General features: G+C 33.3%; 1 protein-coding gene across 2 annotated transcripts in view; it reads left to right on the plus strand.

Annotated features, from left to right (window-relative positions):
* Positions 1-451: 451 nt before the first annotated feature.
* Positions 452-19,044, plus strand: part of Klhl4 (kelch like family member 4) — a 66,188-nt gene continuing 47,595 nt past the window's right edge. Inside the window, exon 1 of one of the 2 annotated variants that reach the window (XM_034485194.1) lies at positions 452-1,103. In XM_034485194.1, the coding sequence (XP_034341085.1) occupies positions 682-1,103 (422 nt within the window). In that variant the 5' untranslated portion in view covers positions 452-681. The remainder of the gene's footprint in view (positions 1,104-19,044) is intronic. The other variant, XM_034485193.3, reaches the window with a different exon arrangement.

Here is a 19,044-nt window from a genome sequence, read left to right on the forward strand (position 1 = left end):
ATAGAGGCATTCACATTTTCAGAAGAGCTTTGCATATAATAACTGCGGATCTCCATAAGGGGACTGAGGATACGATGCTTTTCCTTAATGAGCTACATTCAAATTTTCCATAAGAAGAATCTCAAAATAGATCATAACGAATTCACCATGACAAATTCTCCTGGGACAAATTGGCACAGTTTTAGAAGTGGGCTATAGAGGAGTGAGTATGAGAGTGGGTGGAGTGGGGGGGGGAAGGGGTTGTAGAAATGACTTTAAACAGTTTGCTTTTACTCACATACCTGGATTTAAGTGACAGCTATGCATTTTGGCATCAGAGAAGCAGGGTTAGATATTCAGGCATAAAGGCCGTGAGTTTGCAAATCTAGCAGCTGGAGTGTGTTTGTGGTAGCTGCTTTCCTGTGCTAAGCTGATTTACTTGTTTAAGGTCTGACCTCATCATCCTGTCAGTATGGGTTCCCACCTACACTGTTAGCGGCAGCTTTCTGGCTTCAGCTAAGCTGGAAGTATTCACAGTGTATCACAGGCAGAGGGGGAGGGGAGAGAAGGCAAGAAAAACTGCTCGTTCTCTCAGCACTTGTGCTTTTGTTAGTTCTACACAAGAGGCAGAGAGAAACAAGAGATAACAAAGGCTCCATTTCCTTTCTGTTAGAGAAGGCTTTTGTCTTTTCTCCGGCAACAATGTCAGTGTCCGGCAAGAAAGAGTTTGATGTGAAACAGATCCTGAGGCTGCGCTGGAGATGGTTTAGTCATCCTTCTCAAGGATCGCCTAACACTGGAAGCTGCCTTCAGCAGGAAGGATATGAGCATAGAGGGACCCCGGTGCAGGGCAGGTTGAAGAACCACTCACGGGACAGAAACGGACTGAAGAAAAGCAGTAGTCCTGTCCACCACGATATACTGACGCCAGTGCCAGGACCAGCCCCTACCCATCAAAGAGTCCTTCAGAATTGGCACCAACAAAACGTGGTAGTACATCTTCAAGCAAATGAAGACACTCCTAAAGCCGGTCCAGAAGGAAATTTGCTCAAAGAAGCTTGTGAGAAGCGCTCACGAGATTTGGAGATGATGGGTGATGACAATATAGAAGATTCTAGAGCACGGTAGGAGTTTTTGGTTATGTAAGTGAAAGCTTTAGCCTAGATTAACTTAGTCTATAAAACTCTCATTTCACACTTAATAGGAAGTGTCACAATAATCTGAGTTTGTGTGCAGCCAATCAGGGTCTTGAAGAAACCGTCGCTTCTAAGTCTATGAAAGAGCATTTTAATCGCACATGTTTTGATAATTAATGGGAAGTTATTTTTCTTAGTAGCTTTACATTCTGTTTTGTTCCCTATCCATTCAGAATTCTTTCGATCTTAAGAGACAGTTTGTTTTTAAATTACTAACCTATGTAGAAATCTTCAAAAGCTTAGATGTTCCCACAGTGGTAGTTGTTTTGACAAGTACATTAAATCAGAACACTTTTAATTTTATGAACAGGCTTAACTTTGACAAAAATAAATACAAGTTCTGACTGAACATATCCTGACTTACTGCTTACAGCATAGTAATACTTTTGAAATTCTTTGGGTTTTGGTTTTTAGTGAGAATATATAAAATTCCTTGTCATTTGAGAGCCATTTCAGTGGCATTACTTTCACAGCTAGTTTGTAAACAGACGTATTCATTGGGCAAGTAATAAGAATTTGCTCACATCAGTAGATTCTTAAAATAAGAAATGCCAAGCATTTTAAGGCAACAAAATTAAGCTAAGAAGGCAAAAAAAGGTGTATATGGGGTAGAATTCTTAAGACATGATTTTATTCTAAATTGCACTCATCAGTAAGCTTTGAGTGGAAGAAATGTTTATTCTGTTATCTAGTATTGTCAAATACAAGAAAACCCAGTGCACTCCTAAGTTTTTGTATTGCCAGTAGAAATTTTGTATGATTAATTTGGTTAAGCCATAATGGATTTTTGAATTGAAATTAAAATTTAAAAGTGCTGTATAAAAAAGAACCTGTTTGATGTATTGAAAATCATATAATAATCTATCATGAAAATGTACTAACTTTGGAAATCTAGATGCTTGACAATGTGTTCCTGTTAAGGACTGGGATATTTTCCTCATCGTGTGAATTTGTTTAGTATATTTATGAAATGCTATTTGTTTTCCTGAGTTCAAAACAGAATATCAAAAGAAAGTATAGTATATTAACATTATGATAGAGACAAATCACATATGCAAAGAAACAGCTTTAGAGAAACTTGGTTGGTCTTTTGAAATGTAAATATGTAAAGGATTTCTGAAATGACTTTAAGTACAGTATTAGATTACCTATAATATAGATCTTTAAAGATTTCAAGTGTTTTTTGTGAGCATGTGTCTGTTTTCACTTAGAGAAAACTATACAACTATTAAGATTGAAAACTGAATTTAGAACTACTAAAAGACATCCAGATGTCTTTAATTTAATGTCTGAATAAGAGTCAGAGTTTTCATTTAAAAGAATCTTCCTGTGAACTTTCCTCATTCTACTTTTTAATGGACAATTTGAAGGCTAATGTAAATATTTAACTCAGCTATATACAAACTTTAAAAACTCACTCTAATTTCCTAAGAAAATCTTTTGAGTATCTGGGACTAAAACTGAATAGAAAAGAGTAAAATAAGTTAGATGCTAGAAGAAAATGATGGCAAATATCCAGTCTCAAGTATCACCAGATGACTTTAAGATTTTGACATTCCTTATATTTCAAAGAATTTTTCTGATAATTAAGATTTCATAGGAAATTTACTATTTTCTTAAGATAAACACAGGAAATGTTTATAAGTTTGCCAAGACTATTAATTCATCAGGGAGGGACTAAATTGAGGGGCTTATTAATTAAAATATTATGTCTTATTATCCTCTTATTACCTATTACAAATTTCCATGTTTTGTTCCAAGAGAGTTCAAGGAATAGGTGTGGAATTTCTTGCTACTTTAATTCTCTCTTCTTCAGCAAGATTGCAGAACTGAAGGAAAAGATTTTGTTAAATTGTGTGTGCCACATCCTTGATCTAATTCCTTGGATTAAAAGAAAAGAAAAGAAAATCAGCATGGAGAAATCATGATAGTAGTATGAGTAACCTCTGATAACTCAGCAAAGAAGGCTAAGACATTCCACTTTCTGTAGATATTATAAAAGTTGAATCTATAATGGACTAATTTATATGTATTCCATACAAAAATAAGTGAAATTAATTTCCCAAAGATATTATAGTCACTGTGGTAAAATTTTATTAATATTTTATATAATAATTTAAAATTCCAAATATAAACTTCCAAGCTTCATTCACAAGTATGTATTATATTTAGGAACAGGTGTCACATGTCTGAGCACTATGAAAATGCATATATGAATATGCCTATCATCAGAGTTCTGAATTCATTCTGTCATTTGATTTTTATGATAGTCATCTGCCAACTCTAAATTTTTGCTTTTGTGTAACTATGTTGTTTTAAAAAAAGATTTTCTCTTCTTTGTTTCAAATCATAAACTTCCAAAGATAAGTATTTTTATATTATATTATAGTGCTAATATTTAGCTAGATGATAGATATGCTAAATAATATACAATATTTGCCTATATATGCTAAATAATATACAATATTTACCTATAGCCATAGCTGATTACTCCTAAATAAACAATTGTGTTAGTGTTTCAATGGAAATCATGGTGTTCAAAACAATTCCCGCTATAATAAATATCAGTTCTTAAATAAAGTGAACGTGACATGTTTATGGTACCAGCATATACCTTAAGCTGTCAGTTAAAGAGCTATTTAGTTTAAAGACAACAAAAGGAATGGGGATCATGGTGATATTCTGTCTATAGGACTTGTAAGGTGTGGAATAACTGACAGCTATACAGATACATTAATCTGCATTCCTTTCTAGTCTGGGAGTGTGAGAATGATACTCAAAATTTTGTTTCACTGATCACTTTTTATTTGTCAAATAAAATTTGCTTTGAAAATTGTGGCTGTCATTGTAAATACCAGTATAGAACAGGAAAGGAGAACTGTATTATTGACAGAATTGTCAATAAGTAAATCCACAGATATTGAATATTAAATGTGTTCAGGAACTCTAGGCTAGGTGTTAGGAATAGAATGAAATCTAAAGGAATAATGTATTTTTGTAATATATGCATATTATGAATTCACATATAAAATTTAAATGGCTATAAGCTGTAGTAAAGAAAATTAAAGGGGATAGAGTATAAAAGGAGGTATCTTTCACAAAGCAATAGAGTTTCCAAAGCAATTACAGTTGAGCAGATATTCGAGTGCAATGAAAGACTCCAAGCTTCTGAGTCACAAATGTGAGGCATGTGCCAGGTCACTGCCCTGTTTTACAGAAGGGTCCTTAACAACAGTACATCATTTATCTGTGCAGATCAGTGCTGCATAACCACATAACCAATTGAATGAAGTACAAAAATCCTCAGAATAAATGAAAAACTAAAAATTGTATTGTCCTGTTTATTGTGGGGATTTTATGATTACATCTATGTCCCCAGGACACAGAGGTGACTTCCCAGACATCCTGTAACTATGGTGGCATTGTGCTATCTAGGCAACTCAATACTCAGGTCCCACAGAGTGCTTCATGGACAGAGGTCTATATCCTTTTAGTGTGTAGTTGATTTTTTTTTGACAAAAATATTCCTATAGAGACAAATTCAATGTGGGCTTTCATTTCCTCTCCAAACCATTCTGGAGTACGGAATATACATGGAAAATACATAAGCATAGGAGAAGCCTAAATTGAAAATGATGAAATTTATTCTAATGTTTTTTCTGATACAATAAAGAACCAACAGTGTAGTATTCATAGGCATGCTCCAAGGAAGCAAAACTGAAATTTCAATGACCCTGTGACTGAAGTGTACTAAGTACTTAAAATACAAATGTGTCTTCTAGTAAAGTTCTCAACAAAATCAGCGAGAGAAGAGAGGTTTTGAAATATAATACAAATAAATTATAGTAGTGAAAAATAGGACTTAAAATGTCATTCTTTATTTCTTGTCATAAAACATGTTTTAAGAAACTAGTATTGGGTGTGCAAGTTATTGTTACATCAAAAGGTGTGAAATAAGTCTTTTAAAAATCTCCTGAGTCTAAAGCTCCTATAAAATAAATGTAAACTTCTGGTATGATAATGTGTGTATAAAAAAATCACAAGTTCAGCACTGATGGTTACAGTTAATGTCTATAAGATGCCTGGTAATTATATGTGGAAAAATATATTTACCTTCCATTTGTTACAAAGCTATTTTAACTTATAAATTACACATAGATTTTACATGCATTAGAAAGTAAATGGCAATTTGAAAGCTCAACGGTTATTTGGGCATAAATGAATAAACTAAAAGGAAAGAAAAATAGTACCTTTAAAACTGAATAATTAAAAATTGATTACCATTTCTCACTTTACAATGCATATTTTCACTGTTTATTTCATATGGCTGCCTCAGCACATAAAAATATAGGGAGAATAATTGATCAGTCTCATTTTCTCCAACAACAGAAACAGAATTTCCAATTTTTATAATAAAATTCTTGAATCTGTGTTCTTACACAAACAAAATATAAACATGTTTGTTGTGTCTGGGGTAATATGCATGGTGCATGTTTTTAAAACACACAAAATGCCTAGACATTCTGATTTAAAAATCCAAATGCTAAAATCTAACTGGCACAGCCACAAATGCCTCACTGTTTTGTTTCCCATCCCTTCCTTACATAAACTTATTCTAAGGAATTCTAAGGATTAATAATATATAACATATGGATAATTTATGGTTAATAACCTCATTGATTTAGACAATGGTGTTTCACTTAGCAATGAAAACTCTTAAAATAATCACAACCCTAAAAGTTCAGTTACTTTGCTGTAAATAAATGGTTTGAAAAACAAAGTATTAACAATATTTGCAAATTATCAGCTAATCCATAGTGAAGTGTTAAGTGTAGTTGTTTATAGCAAAGGGAAAGATTAGCCACTGGTATTGAGCTGGCATACCCCAAAGGCACTGTATTTCAACATTTACTATATCTTCTAGTCGCGCGCCCACACACACACACACACACACACACACACACACAGAGAGAGAGAGAGAGAGAGAGAGAGAGAGAGAGAGAGAGAGAGAGAGAGAAACGCTTTACATTTTTCTCTAGTTCTCATGCTTTCAAAGGACAGATTACATTGTAGTGTTCTTATTCACATGGACAACTAATATTTCTCTGTGAAATGTTTGTCTGGGTATGTGTTGTTACTTACCTTTTTGCAATGCAAAAAAAAAAATAGTGTGGTTTTCTAGGGATCAAGGCCTGCATTATTAACTTTACACTGCATTATTCAATTGAAACAGATTTCAAATAGAAGAATCAGGAATAAACTACAATGTTATTTTGTAGAATAATTAAGATTAAATATTGACTGTGACTTAAAGCAAACTATATAGCAGCATATTAATCTTAAAGTGTTTCAGTGAACATAGACCATTTTAAAACATAATTTAAATGTTATGTAGTAATTCATAACATTTTAGAAATGTAATTCTTTGCTCAATCTTTAAACTCTTTGTATCTACAGTCTCTTTTTAGACAATTAAATACTGTGGTCCCCATGTTAAATAGATTTTTTTCTAAATCAACATTAGTGAATTACAGAATTATGAAAAGTGAGTATTTGATGTTTCTTAATTTGTATTCTTCCACAGTTAAGATGATAATGTTCTCAATTCAATTCACCATCTCTAATGAGTATGGCCTATTTTATGTCAATAAGATAATATTCTAAAGACAATCATGGTGAAATTAAGTAAAGTTCTAAAAACAACATAGGATATGCTTCTCCAGATAAAATTACTCCTGATTATCATTTATTGTGTACTGATTGCAGGGGTATAAAACTCATAATACCATAGTTTCCCATTAGAGTAAATCACATTTTAATCACTGAGTATATCCTCAACAATAGTGACATAGTGAATATTTATTGATATTTTCAAATCTACACATTTCCTATCAGTTTAATATAATTTGCATTGCTGTCTACTACTTTGATTTTTGGAAGAAAATATTGAAACATATAAAACAATAATTATTTTGTAAAATCTTTAGCTTCCAAAGATAAATGGATATTGTAGCCATTGTTTATAATTTAAATTTATGATTATTTTATTCACTTTAGATAATTTCACAAAAGAGCATGTCAAATTTTAAAACTACCTAAGGAAAGTAAACTGGAAGTGAGAACAAATGAAAATCAAATTACTTTTAGTCATTTAACATTAATGCTGCAAAAGGAATTGTTGACATTTTAAACAAAAAGCATTACATATGTGTATATGCTGAAAACAGTATAAAACAGATGTTTTCCAAATCAACAAATACATATATTATTTCACATAGCATTATAATTTACACTGGAAGAGGGAAATGTCAATGATCATGTTTATGCAACATCCAGAAATGAATCATTTCTCTAGTAATGCTCATTTTATTAGCCTGCTCTTATTGGTTATAGTTACTTACTAAGTAAGTTATTAAGAAATGTGCCTCTCACTCTTTTCTGTACCTATTTCTATTGGTTTCTCAGTAGTCATACTTTAGTAATACTTGCAATTACATCTTACAGAAATAATCAATGAAAAGTAATTCAAACTACAGATCTCCAATAAGCCAACTGCCCATTTATCATATTTACAATATTATAATTTTGAAAATTCTCTAATACCTATGAATATAGATTTACTGTTCCTGAATACCAAATACAAACACCAGATTTGAAAACACTCAGAAACTTGGGTTTTGTTTTTTTCCCTATTTACTGTATAATTCTAAATTATATCCTTGTTAATGAATAAGATTACTTTGTTAGTCTTAATAAAATATTAAAAGAAACTTTTTAAAAATAAATAGTCCTCTAGCTCATTTAAGTAAAAAAAGCCATATACATTTTTTTTTTATTTTCTTATATTGGATATTTTATTTATTTACATTTCAAATGTTAGCCCTTTTTCTGGTTTCCCCTCTGGAAACCCCCTATCCTATCCCCCCCCCCCGCTTCTATGAGGGTATTTTGTGAATGAAGTTAAAGCTAATAATATAAAAAAAAATGAGATATACCATAAGACAATAGATGGGTCTATTTCCTATTATAAAGTTTAACTATATTGTTAAACTATAAATCCTTAGGGTAATAATTAGCTAGCTTACATCCAAAGCACTTCCTGTTTCAAGTTTATTAGGCCATTAGTATATAACGTTTGAAGTTTTAACGAGAATAAGCAAATATCGCTCAAAGTAGCAAGCCTGGTATACTAGAATTCATCTCTTTGAAAGTAAGATATAACTTAGATGCTAAAACTTTGTGAGCTAAAGCATTTTTTAATTTTACATCTCTATGTATTAGCAAAAATAGTCATGTAGTCCAGGAATTAGGAGTACTGAAATTTGATTAAATATAAAAGGAGTTTAATAGAAATAATATTTATTTTATTTGGCAAAATACATAAAACTTCAAATCTGACTCTGGAGTAAAAGTAGCACAAAAAGCACCAAGAATACAAAGCTAATATTTAAAGCTCAACAGGAATATAAAGAATAAAGCACTCTTATTAAATCTCTAAGGCTATAAAAACTGCAACAAAGCAGCTTGAGAAACAGAGAAAATACTACAATCAGCCTCTCCCTGGAGAAATTCTAAGACTTATAGTAACAATTGCTCATAGTGTTTCAACAGGAAAATACTTAACAGATAGTTCACAGCATTATTTAAGCCTTCTGCTACTTTGACATTTAATGGGAGTTATTAAGTTCTACTATAGGATAGCAAATATTTTAAAGATCATGCCCTTAAGGAGTTTACATTGCAGTTAGAATGTTAACAGGACGGGGGTGGGTAGAAAAAACACTCTTCCCCCATAAAAACCTTAATAACAATTACAATAGCAGCAACTTGTTATAGACTCTAGTGTTTAGTTAGGACAGCAAAGATGGAAATGAGTCTAGTAATTTAAAATACAAACAGGTTAAGGCTCAATTAAAGAATAGAAACAAATTCAACAATGTGAAAAATTTTTATTTGGTTCCCATTTCCTGGATCAAAAACAAAATTACCAATAATGTACTATTATCAGTAGAATTCCACTGAACTCTCTGATGAACTGTTTGGAAATTTTCTAATATAATCCTGTGTATGCTGCAAATATTTATCCTGCCAATCATGTTCTGTCACAGCACTCAAATATTTTTCTCTTTTTCCCCAGGTCCCACAACAAATTTTCATAGATATTATGTATCTGAGGACAAGCAATACTAGTGCACTGGATTTTGATCGTTTTACTTCCATTGAGCTTTCCATAATAATCACACTTTAAAAGACTGTGGTGTTTCTGAGTTTGAAAAGGCTTTTAAAAAGCTATACAGATTACAAAGGAAAGTCTAAGTACAACATGACCACAGCTAATTCATAGGGAAAAGACTAGAACTCTAAGAAAAATTTCCTAATTGCAAGATGCTCAGCATATTCCTTTCTCAATTTCATGTCTGATTTCTTCATTCTGAAAGTATTATGAGTCTGCAGTTAACTTTACAGTTTTAAGTACAAAGTACCAAGATTAAATTGCACAGAGAATTTTTTTCCAGTTAAGTATTTGAAGTAACTGTACCATTTAAAATTGTAACACTATCATATCAAAGATTCACTTTGATACTTTTCAAACTTTTAGAGAATAGATATAGTTAAATCACCTTGCTTTATTGTTTCACCAAAATACATAATAGCTAGTCAATTTGTCAGTAGGTATTGGCTCTATGGGTTGTCTATCACAAAATAGAGTTTTGTAGATTGTGTGTGGAACAGTCGAAGGGTAGATGGGGCAGTGGGGGAATAAAATCTGGAGTGTAAAAAAAGTAAATAATTTTAAAATGCAAAATGTAAAAAAAAAACATAAAAGAAGAGCTAATTGTTTACTTGGCTTCTGTCTGCTAGTGATATAAATAAGAAAGAAGTAAATGAATTGCTATTTGAGAACTTTTCTAGTATTTTGTTTGGTTTGGGTTGGTATAGCATGGTTTGATTTTGAGACAGGGCTTTTTTTCCCCATACAGTATTTTCTGATTTTCATTTCCCCTCTCCTTACTCTTCCCAGTTCTTCTCCATCTCCCCTCCCATCCTGTTCCACGTTTTATTTTGTCTCCCATTAGATAATAAGCATATGTCTGAGGAATAATAATGATAATAAAGTGCAGTAAAATAGAACAAAAACAAAGCAAAACAGGACAAAAACAAACAAGAACAATAGTGAAAGAAAAAGCATATGTAATGCATTTAGACACAGCACACACATATGTACACATACAGGAATTCCATTAAAAAGGAATACATTATACATACATAAAATATAATATATGTATGTATGTATATATATGCACATATGCACAAAGGAATAGTAATGCAAAATAAAATTTTAGAAGTCCTAAACAATATGAGACAAAGAACCTCCAAAGATTTTATTGACTTCATTTTTCTTGGCCAGCTTTGCTAGGCATGGGGCCTATCCTTAAAAGTAATTTGCTTTTCCAGTGAGACTGTTATTTTAAACTCCAGATTTTATTCCCCTCCCGGTCTACCCTATAACTGTTCCACATCCTATGCCTCCTACCCACCCCCTGTCTCCATGAAGATGTTCCCACCACTCATGCCTACCTCACCAGACCTCTGCACTCCCTGGGACCTCCTGTCTCTTGAGGGTTACATGTATCTTCTCTGACTAAACCCAGACCCAGCAGTCCTCTGCTGTTTATGTGTTAGGGGCCTCATAGTAGCTGGTGTATCCTGCCTGGTTGGTGTTCCAGTGTCTCCAAGATCTCAGGGGTCTAAGGTTCTTAGTCTCATTAGCAGTCTTTTGTTTAGGTTTAATCCCATAGAGTGCCTTTTAAATCCAATCTAGCAGTAGTTGTTTATTCCCATAGCATTTGGGTAATTATTGCAACAGTACATTCTGTAGGCTGGTTGTTGATGTAATTTCAAGGGTTTTGTGGATAGGTTACATTGATGATTACTTCTCTCCTCTGATAGTGCAGAAAATGTCCTGAGTACCATAAACTCTAGTCAGTAGGAGTAAAGGTTCCAGTTGGCCACAGCTAAATATTTTCTTGTTAGATGACACTGTTTGAGCAGCAAGGACTTACCACCTCATGTTGTGGTGGGTAATCAATCGTATTGACAATAGCCTGTAATGTTTGAATACTGTATGGAACCTCTTTGGTCAACAACTCAACAGCGTGCAACCCATTGCTGCCATGGAGAGTTCTACTTGGTAGCATGATGTGTCTAATTGAATAAAATATTTTATCCCCTGTTATATGATGACTCCACTTAAATGCCTTTTATATATGTATATATTTTAGGAAACTTTGAAAGTAGTTGCTTTCATATGCCTTTCAAAAGGCCCTAAAGTATCTTTTCCTATATTTTCTCCCTTATCCTGCCCTCTGACCCTACTCCCCATTTAATTGCCCCATTCTACTTTTGTCTTATTCTCTTTGTATTGGGTGCATTATATTTCCCCTTTCTTGACAGTTCTCCCCCTACCTGCTGGACTATTAATAGTTCCCTAACCTCTGTGGTTATTACGATTGAATTATACATGCTGAAAGCTTAAAAAGGAAAACCTGGACATTTGTCTCTTGGGTCTATATGACCTTACTCCAGATAGTTGTGTCTAGTTCATCTATTTATCTGCAAATTTTATAATTTCATTTTTCTTAATATATGAATAATAATAATCCAGTGTATAAATAACAATCCAGTGTCTATAAGTGTACCACATTTTCACTATCTATTCATAGCGATGGATATCTGGGCAGTTTACAATTTCTGTCTATTATAAACAGAGTAGCAACAAACATGGATGATCAAGTACATTTGTAATAAGATGTAGAGTCCTTCGAGTATATGAGCCAGAATTATATAGCTCAAGCTTGAGGTAGATAGTCATATTAGAATTTGAAAGAGCATACCTAAAATAAACGCAGCTGCTTGCAATTTTCATGGTATTAAAGATAGTATAGCAGTAAAGAATATGGATATTATGTTCTGTATGTCTTAAATAAAGAGTAATAAAAGGAATTCTCATATGTGGTAATGACAAGACATTCAAATCATTTTGTGTTTAGATTATTTATATGCTATTATCAACTCAGGATTCTCAGCATTATATGTCATCTACTGCATTCTACAAGAGAAATAAAGAGGGCATAATTCTAAATTGAATGTCATTTTCACTCTTTCTTTTCTTGGGGAGGTTGTTTGTATCTCACTGTGTACTCTGGCTATGGTTCTTGTGGAACTTACTATGTAGATCAGGCTGTGCTCAAACCCACAGAGATCTGCCACCCCTGCTTACCCCATTTCTGTGATTTGACTATTGTATACACAAAGGTTTTCACATCAAAAATGTACATTGTGGCATTATGTTAATCAGATGCTGGTTTTTGCTAGAACCTTCATATCTGCCATTATAGATGAAGTAAATTTTTTTTACTAAGAAGTTTATTATTCAGTCATCTCTTGACCTATTTCCATCAATCAGTTGACATTTCATTGCTATTTAGTATTTATTTTTTTCTGTGATGCAGTTAGAAGGCATGGGGAAAAAACTACAAGTTAAATTTTGTAGATATTTGGAGAGGAAAACTTTGGTATATAGTTGATATTTAACTTTTTACTTTTGCCAGGCAAAATAAAAATTATTCTTAAAATTTGACTGCGTATACTCTAACGTATGATAATGTAATATGCATGTACTGCTTTACATTTAATGCCTAAAAGTTGATAGGCATAGACATTCTGCAGTAGTTCATATTATACCATGGTCAGGTCCAGATTGTAGAAATTCTAGATTTTCCCCTAAATAAATATCATCAATATACCAGTTCTTGCATTTTTATTATACCACCATCACATATATCCAAATCACTGAGTATATCTTAATTGTGATATCACTTTTTCAGTATCTCTAGCCATTGAAGCAGTGAAAATCTTTTGTACCAAAAATTTACTTTACCTATCCTTAAATAGACACACATCCATTCCCATCCTTTCCACCCCCTTAGCATTTTGTTTTCCCAGTGCTATAAACCTTTATATAAATTAATATTGGACTCATGCAAAATCATCAAAAGCTCTACTGTAATAGTAAGAGGATATCAAATAAGAGCTGGCATCATTTAAACTTAGATAGGGAGAGTCACATAGTGAATCTCTTGTGATCCCGAGATAGTGCTATTATTTATCTCACATAGCAGAACTATTACTTGCCCAAGTCAGCCTTTTTAACTACCTGTGATCATGGAGGGCAATTTTGTTAACAAAAGGATGTAGAAGAGAAGTTATGTAACTAAAGTGAGAATGAGAGGATAAACATTCCTTATCTTAATTTTCAATGAGCAATGAGAATGTTTTCCTTGAATAGAGGTTAACCTTTTAAAGTTTTAGATACACTGTAATATAGATACTTCTAGTGAATTAACAGACTTTTCTTGTAACTGAAAAGTGACTGACATTAAACCAATAAGTTGAGATTCCATACGTGCAGCTTACCTAATAGCAAGAAATGCACAATGGTGAAGTGATCTTGACCTAAACAATATACCATTATAAGAATATGCCTTTATTTTCCATAGTGATATGTAACTGAAAAAAAAAAACAGAAATGGAAATTTGTTGGGATTAATTTCTTCAATCAGTATCTCTAAATTCCAAGGAGACATCACCATAATCAGTCCTGTGCTGATTTATAAATGTTATCTTGCTGCTGGGCAAATGCAAGCCAATTTTCCTCCCATTTTTTGATTTTTCACTTTGCTTCTGTCTCCAAGTGGAGAGATTAACTGGTAATTGTCATGGATAACAAAGTGTGACATTGTAGTTCATTGTTTGTTTTCTCTGACATCATCTTTGTTTTCCTAGTCTATGTCAGTTTGTAGTCAATTTCTTTTACAAGACTCACAGAATAAAGAAAAACCACTCTCACCAGATTTATAATATGCTAAGTGAATAACTAAGTGCTTGACATATGCAATGGAATTTATTTTTAATTAAGGAACCCAGCACCTCCAAATGTTTATTACATGTAATATAAAAGCTATTGGCCTCCAAATAAAATTTGTTTCTTGCACATTCTGTACAGAAAAGCATGATTGAGTGCCTTTGCAAAGTGTCTAGTTTCAAGTGCCATTTCTGATATTTAATGATGTTATGAACTCCAGTGAACTGTTTAATCTCTGTAAGCCTCAATTTCTCTCATCTATGAAATGAAGAGTAGCTAAAAATATTCCATATGACTGTGTGGGCTTTTTGCTAAGAAAATAATTGAGAAATTTTGAAATGTTTCTTTATCCACACATGTTCAGTAAATGTTAGCATTGTCAATCTGGATTTCTGAGTAATTTTAGCATGCCTCGTTTATATTTTGTAAAAATAAAAATAATTAAGTGAATATAGTCATTTCTGATTCACTTAGTTTTATAGAGTGATAAGCCATTGCTATTTTAATAAACCCTTCACTTCTTATTTTGAGATATTTCCATATTCAAGGTTATTATAAATATTATTTTCTAAACTTAATTCTGGAATAATGATGTTTAGAAGTCAATAATTTTTTTAGTATTCCATGCAGTGAATGGAATATAAGAAATTCAACAGTTGATTGTGTCACTTACCCTGACTCCTACTTTGTTGGAGATGGTAACTGGGGCCTAGTGTCCAGTTCTGTTACCCTGGCCTTGTATCCTTTAGCTACCATGTATAACTACATTACATCTACACTGGCCAGGTTGGTGTCCATATAAACAATGCCTGCTAGGAGGTTTACTACATAGAACATAGTGTCCAGCTGATGGCCACATGCCAAATGACAAGATCACTGGCTAGAGGAGATGACATCTGCAACACCTTATTTAGTGGACTAGGCAGGCACTGACAGGTATGTGCCCAGGGCACTGATTGGGGATATGAAACCCACAGTTACTGATAAATTTTGCACTGGCACCTACTACTGCCAGCTCTTCCACTCTGAGCAGCTCATCACAGGCAAGGAAGATGTTTTAATAACTAAGGCAGTGGACTACACTATTGGAAAAGAGAACATTGACCTTGTCTTGAACCAACATCTCACGCTGGATAATAAATGCACAGTTCTTCAGGGATTCTTTGTTTTCTATGGTAGAGGAACCGGCCCTAGGATCACCACTGCCCCTTGATGATGGAATGGCTCTCTATTGATTACAGCGAGAAGTGCAAGCTTATGTTCTCTATTTACACATCTCTTAGGTTTCCACGGCCATTGTTGAGCCCTACAATTCCATACTCACTAACCACACAACCCTCTAACAGCCTGATTATGCCTTCATGGCACACAATAAGGCCATCTAAGGTATCTGTTTTAGGAACATCAATATTGAGAACTCAACCTACATTTTACCTTACCAACACTAACCTTAACTACATTTCAGTCAGATTATGCCACCCTTCACCACTTTCCTCAGATTTGATGGGGTCCTGAATGTTTATCTGACAGAATTTCAGACAAACATGGCACCGTACCCTCAAATCCACTTCCTTCTGTCCACATATGCCCCTGTCATCTAAGTGGAGGTTTCAGTAGCAGTGATCTATGAGCAGGTTTCTGTAGCAGTGATCATCAATTGCTGTTAGGAGCTGGCCAACCAGATGGAGAAATGTGTCTCTATCTGTAGTAAGTACATGGCTTGCTGCCTGCTGTACAGTAGTGATTTGATTCCCAAAGATGTTGGTGCTGCCACTGCCACCAGTTTGTAAACTGGTTTCTCACTGGATTCAGAGTTGGTATTAATTACCACCCTCCAATATGGAGCATGGAAGAGACCTGGACAATGTATTTGTGTACGTGTTGAACAATAGCAATGACTGAGGCTTGGGCTTCTTAGACCACAAGTATGATAAATGTACCTTTTTTCACTGGCATGTGGGCAAGGGCCCTGAGGAAGGGGAATTCTCTGAGGCACTTGAAGCCATGGCTACCCTAAAGAAGGATTATGAGGAGGTTGATGTGGATTTTCTTGAAGGAGAGTGCAAGAAAGAAGGAATAATTCTAATCCATTCTTTTCAGTCACATAGTATATCAGACTAGCAGAACTTTCACTTTAACATGAGCTGACAAGCATCAATGCTTTTAATTGGGTTATTTTCATTCTGTTTATGCATATCTTTGTAAGAATATCTATAGTTTTTTTTATCATATCTCAAAGTGAAAGCTTTAAGGAAAAAAATTCAATTATTACCTTACTGAATTGTTGCCTTGTATACATTATATTAAATCAAACTATCAACGTATAAAATTTGATAATAAATGTTATTTTAGTCTTTACCAGCTGTTCTAGATACAGATTCTGAAAATGAATTTAGTGAATATATTAGAATATAGGTAAATGTCTTTTCTATATAAGCACATGCAATAATATTAAAATAAATATTATTAATACCTGCTCTATTTACAATTTGTATACCAATGGGTTTCCATAAAACCATACTTGTGGATATTGAATTTTGAATTTTTCATAGTACATTATAAAGTTTTAAAATGAAATCTTAGTTCTTATTCATAAAAAATGGCTAGCTGCTTTTATTTAACACACAAGCTGTAATTAGTCCACCCCTCTTCTAGAAGCATGCTGGGAGACATACAACTCATATTGCCTAGGAGAAAAACATCATGAAAATGCTTTCAGGCTGGCTGGGAGACTTATTTGAGCTCCTTAGAGCTTTGAACTTTCTCACTATTCTCAGTAGATGACTCTAGCTTACTCTTTTAGAAGTGTTTTGATTTCACACTGTGTTTAGATTCATTATTTTATATCAGGATGCTCTCAACACTGTTAAGGAAACTTAAAAAAGCTGATGGTGTGTTGTTTGACATTGATACAGAACAATAAAAAAGCATACTGAAAGTACTTCTCCATACATGATCCTTAACATCAATAGATATGTGCAGAATGTATAATGAATTCATGGTATCTTAAAACCATGCTTTCTATTTGATTACATGAAGGGTATATGCCAGCAACTATAATGATATAATAAGATCTAAATAACAATGTATCCCATAAGTCATAAATAATATGTTTTTAACTAAATTTAAAAAACGTGCTTGCAGGAACTAACTTTTTAATTCCAGTTGTATATCTACTGATGTGAGTGTGTGAACACTTATGTGTGTATGTGTATATATGTGTAAATACGTACTTCTCATTTGAAGTATATACTTTAGGTACCTATTATTTCATAAAAGACTAGATCTTGTATGTATATAAGAAATGAGTTTATATTGAAATGAAATCACAATACTTAATGAGAATAATGCCAACCAGCAGTTGTTTTTTTTAATCCTATCACAGTATTATTTCATTCTGTCTTTAAGACTCCTCATAGCATTAACTTAGGTAGTCAGAGTATAGCTTAGGGAGTACTAGCAAAAACATTTTACAGGTCAAATATTTTGCTCTCATAATCCAGCTGATTTTCTGAGTTTATTTTTGGAGATGACTTCCTCTCTTTCAAGGCCGTCATTGTCTTTTGTTTAGCTGTAAATAGCCATGGCCTTTCTGTTACTACTTTCAATAGGAAGACATTCATTTGTAGACAACCAATACACTTTTCCATATGTTATTGGTCATTGTTTTACTGTGGCAAGAATACTTAAATTGGGTCTAATCTCTTGAAAATTTTGAATGTACAATACAGTATTAACTATAGAATATTATTCTGTAGTATATCTCTTGAATTTATTTGTCATATGTAACTGAAACTTTACACCATTCTACTTTGTGAATCCACTCTGCCATACCCCATAATTTCTTAGCAACTTTTGTTCCACTCCAGCTTTCTATGAATCTGACTCTTGAGGACATACCATATAAGTCAAGGAATGTGGTATATTCCCTGCCAATGCTACATAATTCCATCTAGTAAAAATTCTTCAAATTCATATTTTACATCACAGGATTCCTTTTGTCCCCATCACATAATAAATTAATTGTATGAGTATATTATGATTTATTTTTTAAATCATTTATGTTAATTTAGATGTTTCCCTATTTGTGAATATTGTGGCAATTAATAGGTGGTTAATAATTGGGGTAAACATCACAGTGTCTAGAAACTTCAGGAGACAAGCCTCTGGGCATCCCAATGTGGAGTTATCTAGATATTTGATTATATAGCTATCCCCCTTAGTGCAACTATTGAGTGTGGAGTCATCCACTGTAGCACAGAAAACCTACTAGCAACGGCATCCTCAAAGTAAACTGAATCTACTTCTTTAAGAAGTCATCAACTGCCACAAACTTCTCAGCTTGGGGAGAAGACTGCTGAGTGTCTCCCCTAGTCCATACTGGCATGTTGGATGATGTGATCATATGCCAGCTATAGCTCCTACGAGTTCATGTGTGTTTCAGCCATGCCATGTCCTTTTAGCCAAATTAGAACCTTACATGTAGATTTAACTGCACCCCTAAAGGAGGGTCATGCTCTTCAGTGGACTTGGGTCTTACACTAAATAAAAAAGGAGAAAGTGATCTGAGCATCAACATTCCTCATTCTCTTGTTCATAACTATAAATTAAATGTTAGCTTCCCCAGCCCTCTCCTCCTCCTGACACAGTGACATTTCACCCCCCAGAATAGACTGTTCCAGAAACTATAATCCAAAATAAACCATTTCTTTGGTTGGTTTTGTGTTGAGTATCTTGGCACCACCACAACAAAAAAATAAAACATGCTTTCAACTATTTTTTTCAATCCCTAATATCTACTTTTATATTCAAAATAACCATATTAAAAATGTTCAGTAATTGTTCATAATAGTTTGGATTAGTTGCATGTTTTAAACATTTGTGTATCTTCATTAAAGAAATATTTATTCATCCCTCATACATTGTAGTATTTCATCCAGATGA

This window comes from Arvicanthis niloticus, chromosome X (assembly GCF_011762505.2).
Source record: "Arvicanthis niloticus isolate mArvNil1 chromosome X, mArvNil1.pat.X, whole genome shotgun sequence".
Classification (NCBI taxonomy): Eukaryota; Metazoa; Chordata; class Mammalia; order Rodentia; family Muridae; genus Arvicanthis; species Arvicanthis niloticus.